Source organism: Saccoglossus kowalevskii, chromosome 4 (genome assembly GCF_978046115.1).
Source record: "Saccoglossus kowalevskii chromosome 4, keSacKowa6.1, whole genome shotgun sequence".
Taxonomy (NCBI): Eukaryota; Metazoa; Hemichordata; class Enteropneusta; family Harrimaniidae; genus Saccoglossus; species Saccoglossus kowalevskii.
The window spans coordinates 5,544,633-5,556,585 of record NC_140644.1 but is presented as its reverse complement, the minus strand read 5'-3'; the positions used below and the strand labels follow the sequence as shown (position 1 = coordinate 5,556,585).

The 11,953-nt window shown below is 35.4% G+C and overlaps 1 protein-coding gene across 1 annotated transcript; it reads right to left on the bottom strand.

Annotated features, from left to right (window-relative positions):
• Positions 1–4,348: 4,348 nt before the first annotated feature.
• Positions 4,349–7,155, bottom strand: LOC146746214 (uncharacterized). The gene is made up of 3 exons (XM_085498213.1): positions 7,077–7,155; positions 4,710–4,792; positions 4,349–4,517 (listed from the first exon to the last, which is right to left on the bottom strand). The coding sequence occupies exons 1-3, from the start codon at positions 7,143–7,145 to the stop codon at positions 4,349–4,351; spliced, it is 321 nt and encodes a 106-aa protein (XP_085354339.1). The 5' UTR covers positions 7,146–7,155.
• Between the last annotated feature and the right edge of the window lie 4,798 nt (positions 7,156–11,953).

Below are 11,953 nucleotides of genomic sequence, written 5' to 3'. Positions count from 1 at the left end.
CTGAACCATGGATAGACACAATGACACAGTTATACCATCTGAACTATGAATAGACACAATGACACAGCTATACCATCAGAACTATAGATAGACACAATGACACAGCTATACCATCAGAACCATGGATAGACACAATGACACAGTTATACCATCAACCATGGATAGACACAATGACACAGATATACCAACTGAACCATGGATAGACACAATGACACAGCTATACCATCTGAACTATGGATAGACACAATGACACAGCTATACCATCTGAACTATGGATAGACATAGTGACACAGCTATACCATCTGAACTATGGATAGACACAATGACACAGTTATACCATCTGAACTTTGGATAGACACAATCGCACAGCTATGCAATGTGAAACATGGATAGACACAATGACACAGCTATACCATCTGAACTATGGATAGACACAATGACACAGCAATACCATCTGAACTATGGATAGACACAGTAACACAGCTATACCATCTGAACCATGGATAGACACAATTACACAGCTATAACATCAGAACCATGGATAGACACAATGACACAGTTATACCATCTGAACCATGGATAGACACAATGACACAGTTATACAATCTGAACTATGGATAGACACAATGACACAGCTATACCATCTGAACTATGGATAGACACAATGACACAGCAATATCATCTGAACTATGGATAGACACAATGACACAGTTATACCATCTGAACTATGGATAGACACAATGACACAGCAATACCATCTGAACTATGGATAGACACAATGACACAGTTATACCATCTGAACCATGGATAGACACAATGACACAGCTATACCATCTGAACTATGAATAGACACAATGACACAGCTATACCATCTGAACTATGGATAGAAAGAATGACACAGCAATACCATCTGAACCATGGATAGACACAATGACACAGCTATACCATCTGAACTATGGATAGACACAATGACACAGCTATACCATCTGAACCATGGATAGACACAGTAACACAGCTATACCATCTGAACCATGGATAGACACAATGACACAGCTATAACATCTGAACCATGGATAGACACAATGACACAGTTATACCATCTGAACCATGGATAGACACAATGACACAGTTATACAATCTGAACTATGGATAGACACAATGACACAGCTATACCATCTGAACTATGGATAGACACAATGACACAGCAATATCATCTGAACTATGGATAGACACAATGACACAGTTATACCATCTGAACTATGGATAGACACAATTACACAGCAATACCATCTGAACTATGGATAGACACAATGACACAGTTATACCATCTGAACCATGGATAGACACAATGACACAGCTATACCATCTGAACTATGGATAGACACAATGACACAGTTATACCATCTGAACCATGGATAGACGCAATGACACAGCTATGCCATCTGATCCAGGGATAGACACAATGACACAGTTATACCATCTGAACCATGGATAGACACAATGACACAGATATACCATCTCAAACATGGATAGACACAATGACACAGCTATACCATCTGAACTATGGATAGACACAATGACACAGCAATACCATCTGAACCATGGATAGACACAATGACACAGTTATACCATCTGAACTATGGATAGACACAATGACACAGCTATACCATCTGAACTATGGATAGAGACACAATGACACAGCAATACCATCTGAACTGTGGATAGACACAATGACACAGTTATACCATCTGAACTATGGATAGACACAATGACACAGCTATACCATCTGAACTATGAATAGACACAATGACACAGCTATACCATCTGAATTATGGATAAACACAATGACAGAGCTATACCATCTGAACCATGGATAGACACAGTAACAGAGCTATACCATCTGAACCATGGATAGACACAATGACACAGTTATACCATCTGAACCATGGATAGACACAATGACACAGCTATACCATCTGAACTATGGATAGACACAATGACACAGCTATACCATCTGAACCATGGATAGACACAATGACACAGTTATACCATCTGAACTATGGATAGACACAATGACACAGCTATACCATCTGAACTATGGATAGACACAATGAAACAGCTATACCATCTGAACCATGGATAGACACAATGACACAGCTATACCATCTGAACTATGGATAGACACAATGAAACAGTTATACCATCTGAACTATGGATAGACACAATGACACAGCTATACCATCTGAACTATGGATAGAGACACAATGACACAGCTGTACCATCTGAACTATGGATAGACACAATGACACAGCTATACCATCTGAACTATGGATAGACACAATGACACAGCAATACCATCTGAACCATGGATAGACACAATGACACAGTTATACCATCTGAACCATGGATAGACACAATGACACAGCTATACCATCTGAACTACAGATAGACACAATGACACAGCTATACCATCTGAACTATGGATAGACACAATGACACAGCTATACCATCTGAACTATGGATAGACACAATGACACAGTTATACCATCTGAACTATGGATAGATACAATGACACAGTTATACCATCTGAACTATGGATAGACACAATGACACAGCTATACCATCTGAACTATGGATAGAGACACAATGACACAGTTATACCATCTGAACTATGGATAGACACAATGACACAGCTATACCATCTGAACTATGGATAGACACAATGACACAGCTATACCATCTGAACTATGGATAGACACAATGACACAGCAATACCATCTGAACTATGGATAGAAACAGTAACACAGCTATACCATCTGAACCATGGATAGACACAATGACACAGTTATACCATCTGAACTATGAATAGACACAATGACACAGCTATACCATATGAACTAGGGATAGACACAATGACACAGTTATACCATCTGAACTATGGATAGACACAATGCCACAGTTATACCATCTGAACTATGGATAGACACAATGACACAGCTATACCATCTGAACTATGGATAGACACAATGACACAGCTATACCATCTGAACTATGGATATACACAATGACACAGCAATACTATCTGAACTATGGATAGACACAGTAACACAGCTATACCATCTGAACCATGGATAGACACAATGACACAGTTATACCATCTGAACTATGGATAGACACAATGACACAGCTATACCATCTGAACTATGGATAGACACAATGACACAGCTATACCATCTGAACCATGGATAGACACAATAACACAGCTATACCATTTGAACCATGGATAGATACAAGGACACAGCTATACCATCTGAACTATGGATAGACACAATGACACAGCAATACCATCTGAACTATGGATAGACACAATGACACAGTTATACCATCTGAACCATGGATAGACACAATGACACAGCTATAGCATCTGAACTATGGATAGACACAATGACACAGCTATACCACCTGAACCATGGATAGACACAATGACACAGTTATACCATCTGAACTATGGATAGACACAATGACACAGCTATACCATCTGAACTATGGATAGACACAATGAAACAGCTATACCATCTGAACCATGGATAGACACAAGGACACAGCTATGCCATCTGAACTATGGATAGACACAATGACACAGCTATACCATCTGAACTATGGATAGACACAATGAAACAGCTATACCATCTGAACTATGGATAGACACAATGACACAGCTATACCATCCGACGGCTTTAAAATTTGAACTAATATGTTAGATCTAATGATTTACTCACAAATCTTGACTATCTGTATCCATCACTTCCCAGATGGCAAGTGCAATGCAGTAAAACAGAAAAATACTACTTTAGTCATGATGAAATCTTTATCCATGGTAACTACATTTCTGACTATATTTTGATATCATTATGGATGAGGCATGTCACATTTGGGTATGAACAAACCATGCATATAAACCATACAATAAAACATATTATTGCTCACTATTATTAAACATGGCCATGATACAGCAATGCCAATTTAGCATGACGGTGATGCTGATTTTGCATAAACTTTTTAACTGTAACAGCATTAGCTATAGTTTAACTAGTTGAAGCACAAACCCTGTCAGCTGAAATAGCTCCACTGTGTGAAAAAATAGTCACTAAATAACCTAAAGAAGAGTTAACAATATAACAAGACAAATCAGAGTGGAAACAAAACATACCAACATACAATGTAGCAAATTTATGAAGCAAAACATATTGATCTCACCATAAATAATATTATGCTAATGAATATATCAACATACAAACAAATTCTGATACCTTGTAGATTTGTCACTAATAACTTGAACTTAAAATGTTCAAAGACATAATGACAGAATGCCAAACTTTTTTTTGCCATTATCTGTGGTTGCTAGTGTTTTGTTTATATGCCCATCATTGTTGACATATTTGACAAACTTCCCTTTTAACTTCTCTTCTATCATATATACATTACTATCATGTACAAGCAAGTAGCATGGAATAACACTGGAATGAAAAGAAAGCATACACAAGAATTTAGTATACATTTTTTTTTGTAAAATCATACTGTACCCAGGACAATTTAGTGTGTAGTGTTGTCACATTCGTTTGATATACAGGTACCACTGACATTTTTAACAGGAGATAAAACTTAACTCAGCAACTTATAATCAATATTAATACAATGTTACCAGTTACCTTGGTGTTTCCCCAAAAGTAGCAGGTACTTGCTTTTCAAAATTTAATGAAAACATCCTAGCAGCCATTTGTGACTGCACCTCCTGTGATTGAAAGTGACAAAGGGTTAAAAGACATGCACCTAAATATTTAATGCTTAACATTATGAGATACAATAATTTAGAACTTTAGACAACAAAATGGTATTTCACTGTCTATTTTGACCAAACACGACATAAATATGCTGAAAATATGTGATTTGTTCATTTGTTGACATCTCAACAACAGTTCAAAGAAGTTGAGAGCAAAGATAAAATATAGTTGAACTCTGATGACCATGCCCTTTGTTATATAATAGTATTCCCTTTATCATAGTTTGTTTCAATATAAATATGCATTGGGCCATTCCAGTTTATATCTGCACCCCCCCCCCCCCCCTGTTGATGAGGTCGGATTTCTAGCACTGTATGATGGGGAAAATACCCCGGCATTCCAACTGTATATGGAGAAACAGAATTTGGAAATTCAGACGAGTATGGAAAAAAAAATTCTGGAAATCCAGGCAGTTATGGCTACTAAATTAAATATGGCCTAGTTTATCTCACCACATACCGGTTGATGAGGTTGGATTTCCAACAGTATGACTAAAAAACTTGGAATTCTTACTGTATTGGGCCAGTATGAAATAGTTATTTCTGAACTTAGATAATGATGGTGGGATGAATGAGCTCATCAACACCATGAATCAGGACTAGTTTGGGTTTCCATTATCAGATATAAATTTTGAACTTGGTACATTAGCATATGATGTGAGTTATATTTGGAAATCCTACTCTGTATGGTGTCACAAAGGAACTTATCAACACCATAAGTAGGAACTATAGTTTTGGATTTCCATTACTGTATGGTGAATGGTGATTTGGAAATATAACTTTGTATGACTTATACACCCAATGGAAATTATACCCTGTATGAAGTAAACACACAAACTGATCAACAGGGTGGTGCAGATATAAAGTGGAATGGCCCATTGTCATAATTAATTTTGAATACAAACAAGTTTTGGGGCTGAAACAACAGTGAGATAGCTGTTTACCGAATGTCCTTGATAGAAATAAATATAAAGAATATAAATATCTTACAAAAACATTGGTGCCTAATTTAATTATTATAAGGGACATAATTTCCAGCTTTATTCAAAGTAATTCAGATATTTTAGTATAAAACAAAAGCTTCATCTCAGAAAAAAGTGCTGCATTTAAACATAAATGGATTCATAAAACATGTAAGAAAACAGAAAATCTTAGTTGGCTTTTGCCCAAGTATTTTGTACAGGTGTATGTTAAAAATTAATACTTTCACTGAGACAAATATGAATTGCCTTATTATATTCATTGTGTGACTACTGTACATGTATTATATGAAAAGTAAAAAAACACCCTCTATGAATAGCTATCATGTTGCAAGCTCTGTTTTGTATGTAAATCAACTTAAATAATTAGTTGGTGTCCAGCGAGAGAGAAGTCAACAGTACTGTTGCCTCCTGAGAATCTACACCTTCAAATACTGCAATCTTTGAAGTGCGTTTTTAAACTAGCATTATAAAAGCTCTATCATTCTATTCTAATAGCTGAAACAAATTCCTGTGAATTTTCATTTGTCAACTGAACTGTTTTTCAAATACAGAATACATATATTTTAGTAGAATTTTTTTTCAAAATGTGGATGCAACTTTTGCTTTTTATGTATTTTTTATGTTTTGTTTTTAATTCGATAACTTTGAACTAAACAGATTTTCTATTACCTTCAGATTACCTTCAGTTTGGCACCCGGTTCATAGGTGTGCTTATATTGATTTTCTGACATCTGTGAAGATTTTATTGGTAGGTTTGCAAATGTGTATCAGACTTTGCAAAAATCTCTCCATGAGTTGGTTTTGAAACCCAGCATAGTATTCCCATGGGATTTGGGAGATACATACATTTAGAATATTATTACAAGATAAATGATTTGCTTCATTGAACACATACAACAATGCATATTTCCACTGAGATCAGTGACCTTTGATGCATATCACCAGTGATCAGTTAAGTAGTCAGATTTTCTCAATTTGTGCATGATATTTTCATACAGACTCAGGAAAGACTTTATACTGATGAATAAGGTGACAATTTTGATGAAGTTCGGAATAGAATTAGTAAAGTTATTGTGCACACAATAACAATTATTAATGATGACAACAACGACAATGCAGGACAAAAAAATTACTGTTAATAATACCCTTCCCTTCCATCTTTGATAGTACGGGCAAGGTAAAAATGTCATACTGAATGCATATCAATCATGTAGACTAGCTAGAAAGAATTTACTACATATTATCCTACTCACCTTTTTGGTCATGCTGATTATAGAATCTGTTCTACTTTTACCAAATAACTTATAGTGTTCAGTATGCATCAACTGTATGATTTCACTAAATATTCCTTGTTTTCATCAAACACATCACACGTAATTACTGTACAGGTGTAACACTCTCGCATATACCACCTTCTCCAATAAAAGATCCAATTCTAAATTTTATGGGATAAGCACTTTCTCTCCATTTGATGCCATCTTGTTTTATCTCTGCAATATACACAAGCCCTGAGGAATGTATAACCAACAACACAAGAATCTATTAGTATTACCAATACATGTACAATGTAGTTACTAGTAACACACGCACAATTTCTTTTAATTATTTAACTTTCACAAGTGCATGGTCAAATCCATAAGATATATATATTTTTCGAATTTACACTTTATATCAATTTCAAATGATCCTGTTTTAGAAATAGTTAATCTTTGCGTCTTTCGATATCAAAACAACGGTAAGCCATGCATGCCATTAATGAAACATTAATTTATACAAAAATAAGAATAAATTATGACTTACAGATCTGTTCAAGAGAAGTGCATGGTAGGCTCGTCCCAAGTTTGAGAAATTTGGTAATTCCAACTGAATGAAAAAAATTGCAACTCATTAGCTGATATTAGTAAACATTTTCTGGATTTTAAAGGATGTCTACAGTACGGATCTACCTTTTGTATGGCGCCCTTTTCCAGCAAACTGTCTACTACCTTGTCTGATTGCTTCCGCCTTGCGGGAATCCCCTGGCAGTGCCTAATAGGGGAGACACAGACGGAGGAGATGGAGATTTCAGTGTTATCCTGTAACAGAATGTCACCACCTGGAAAAGTCCAGGGACCCACTGCCTCTAAACCTGACTACACCGGCACAATCTGTGTGTGAAAGGGATATGTGGCCATTGGTTCGGCAGTTGCGAGGTGTGGGTACTCTCTTCTCTCATGAGGGGAGTTTCCCCAAGGCTTGCGGTATTCACTGTTGTGACCTGCAGCTGGCCACTCGCCGAACACATGCCTGTCCCCCCCCCCCCCCGGGTCACAGAGGTAAGCATCAAACAAGGAGGGTGAGGAGCCACCACCTGGTCCCTTCCTCCCTGAGGGCGTGCCGCTACTCTTCCCTCTCGTGGAAGGGTATGAGTGCTTGCCTCCTGGTTTACTCTGGCTAGCGGACGTCGCCTAAGGGCGTTATGTTTTCTGTGCTTGGGGCGCCCTTGATTTACCCTTGGCAGTGGCCAACTGGCTAGCGAATTTGATCTGAACCATCTGGTTCATTGCACTTCGACGCTCGGAGACTGCACCCGACATCTCCCCAACAAAGAGAGTGGGAGATGTCCAGTAGTGAATGGCAGTGTATCAAAATGTGAATATTGAAACTGAACAATGTTGGAAGTGAAGTTTCAGCTGGAAATCGTGTAGTGTCAATGAGATTTGCAGATATATGTAAGTGCTAGAGTTTAGTAATCTAGAGTACAATTTTTAATGGAAACTAATATACATTAGATTATAATAACACATTATGTGATCGAGAGATGAACAGAAGTTTATAATACATGTAGTAGAATATAATACATACTAGAAGATGTGGGTATTTCATCACTTATCTTTACAGCAGTTCTCTTTCTATCAGAAACAGCTAATGAAAAAACAATTCATTTATCTTAGTTAATATTGCTACAAAACATTAATATACAAACTCCAGTTACCATGTATTGTGAAATTTTATCGAAACGGGTCAAGTATGTCTCAATAATATTTTGTAAAGGGAAACCTTAATTAAATACTCAATGGAAAATGCTACCAATAACAAAAATGGTAATCAGTCTTGTTTGATGAATTATTCATATCTTGTTTTTGATAAAAATGAGAATGGAAACACAAATGTTGTTAAAAACAAATACAAACAGTGTTTTTTTCTAAAGATGTACTAAAGTTAGTGTTATACATACCAGTAATCTAGAAAACATTATGTCTGGCACTATGTATTGCACATGTCTGAAGTTTCAATGAAATCAACTCATGAATGCTTGTATGTACATTCAAATGTATGCACAAATTTGAACTAAAATTTAAAGAGAGGGGGGGTTATGAAAAAAAATGTATCACTAGGCCAGAGTATGTTGAATAAAGAAAAGCAGTACATGTATATTCTTACCAAGGTTGTCACTTGCACATCTTGCAAAGCTTTTAAGCTTAGCTGAAGCTGAGAATTCTGCAAGGATGGAAGGATACTTGGATACTTAATTTGGTTTGAGATACCAAAGTGCATTTCTAATAGAAGCATATATAAACCATCAATTACATCACAGTAATAGACAAATATCACTTTTGGCAATAACACACCAATGTTATTTATGTAAGTGCTGCTAATCAGTATACTTGGCTTACAAATAACAACCTCAATGTTTAACACACCTAGTAATTTATTCTTTCAAGTAGGAAAGAATTCCTTGTTGCAGCTACAAGTTCAATTGAGAAATAAATTTCACAATGTCCCCTTTCATCATTCAATAGTAGTTCATTTAACAATCATTACCAACCATGATAAGCGTTGAGTGAAAGATCTGTATTTAGATTACACTTTTTCAACCTATTAATATAAATACTCATCATTTTCACCCGAGTTCCCAGTGTAATCAACTATGTCACTCATGATAAAACTAAAGAATAAAAAGTAAAACAGATGATGCAGGTTACATGTATGCAGTTTTACCTTCCTGTTGTATTAATGTTGTACTGTTTGCAAAACTTAGTTGAAAGTCATTCAATTTTGAGTAACTTGGCCATGAATCTAATCTGAAAGTTACTATGTCTGTGAGTTATCCGACACATTTTTATTAACTTTATTACAATAAATCTCGTCATGAATTGCTGTTTGAATTCTATTTCAAGAGTAATGTTCGATGTTCGATAATGGTGATACAGGACACAAAACAAGAGTCTGGTGTGCATCTCAGACTAATTATGATGCAAAATGCTTCACATCAAACGCTGAGTCAATGAAACTGCTCAGTGATATATAGCTATAGACAGCGATATTTTTGCAAATACCATAGATGTTGGATTTATTACAGTACCATCCTTGTTCTGTTAGTAGTTGCATGTGCTTACATAAATTAAAGGGTAGTAAGTAAGAGTTTAATGAATCAGTATACATTGGAGATGCAATTTTAATAGAGCAAATACAGTACAGGTATTACTTAGCATGTACTTATTGGCTTCTAAAAATATAACTTTGAAGTCATTGGGTGTCTAGTAGTATAAACTAGTGTTTCTTATACAGCTTCATACACACCTTCTACTTGATTCTCTCATCTCCCCACCTCCAACATGATCATCATCTTCTTCCTTGTCATCATAACTGTTGTCTTCTTCTTCTTCATCAGCTTATAACATTTAACATCCATTTTGAAATGTACATTCATAGATTAGAAATAGAGATGATTGTGTTTACTGTGAGACTAACTACAAAAGAAATCCTTCAGTAATGTCAGAATTCTTTAACAATCAATATCGATGAGCTACTCTCAGAATAGCAGTAAATAGCCACCAGTCCAACAATTGTATGAGGCAATCAGTAATTATACTAACCTTATAAAAATAAAAACTAGTTTTACTTTGAACTTGGTCATCACAGGTAAACTCAGGACCTGTTGTCCCACCCAACAATTTTGATGAGGTAAATCTACTGTTGTAGAATATGCAGCATTTCTCCTTTACATTGTTTACTGTTAATGGTACATTAAAAGGAACCTGTTGGTAAAATATCAGAGTATGAAAATTTAAATACTTCATTTTGCATAGCAGGTTCTTTGTTCCCACTTGGATTGATTAAATGCCAATTCCATAAAAAAATTATGACATATTCCGAAGCATGCTGGCTTTAAAACGTTGCGCAGTGGATAACAGACAAAACATTGTGTGCTTAATACATTCTGAGGCAGCAATGTTTATTTAAACATGCTGCTAAAAAAAATGACAAGGAAGTCAAAATTAAATTGATGGATTAGATAACAATATCAAATAACATCAAAACATATGTGTTGTCACAGTTAAATCCAGCATGTAACAGTTTCAAATCAAAAATGTAACAAACTCTTGGTCATAATCATAGAACTCATCTGATTAACTTTACTTACAAAGTCTTTTAATCTGGCAGCCTTTTTATATTGTTTACCATCAAATATAACCCTTGTAATTGTTAGAGTCTGATGCAAAAACAAATAAAATAAATTAATAGTACATAATATAAGCTGTTTAAGGCATTATACTTTAAAGTATAAAGTTTTTGCCAGGTGACAGTTACAGACATTGAATGCAACTGTTTACTCTCTTGACTTTTTATGTGCAATTTGCAAGTGCATTTGCTACAAAGACTATATTCCAGTTTGGGACTATATGACAATTAAGGGTCTGTGACCATCTCCTTATCATAATGCTATCCTGATGTGGTACACTCACCCAGGCCTGAAACTAATAATAATGGGTGAAAACAGGCAAGAAAACCTAATACAGTATATAGTTACAAAATAAAGAGGATCAAAGAAAGCTTAGAAAGAACTCCCGTGTGCTGAGAGTATTGAAGACACATTAAAAATTAATTCAAAATTACTTGTACATGAGATATTGCTGGAAAAGCTGAAAACTAATTATGTAAATCAGGTATCTAATATGAACAGAACAGAACAGAACAAAAAAATTATGAATTATTATGCTAATTAGAAAATTAATATGAACAAATTTTAACCCAAAATTAATCAGGCCTGTCTATTGTCCTAGAGCATTTATGTACCAAATTTTATTCAAATGAGATGATCAGTAATTGAGATATCAGTGTTAATTAATTATGTTAATTAGGTGAT

What these genes read in the sequence shown, in the direction of transcription:
- LOC146746214 (XM_085498213.1), bottom strand. Translation starts at nt 7,145, where the DNA reads ATGCATACTGAACACTATAAGTTATTTGGTAAAAGTAGAACAGATTCT. An exon ending in TAATCAGCATGACCAAAAAG is followed by an intron (nt 4,793 to 7,076) that starts GTGAGTAGGATA and finishes TTTCAATCACAG; the next exon opens with GAGGTGCAGTCACAAATGGC. An exon ending in ACTTTTGGGGAAACACCAAG is followed by an intron (nt 4,518 to 4,709) that starts GTAACTGGTAAC and finishes TTTTCATTCCAG; the next exon opens with TGTTATTCCATGCTACTTGC.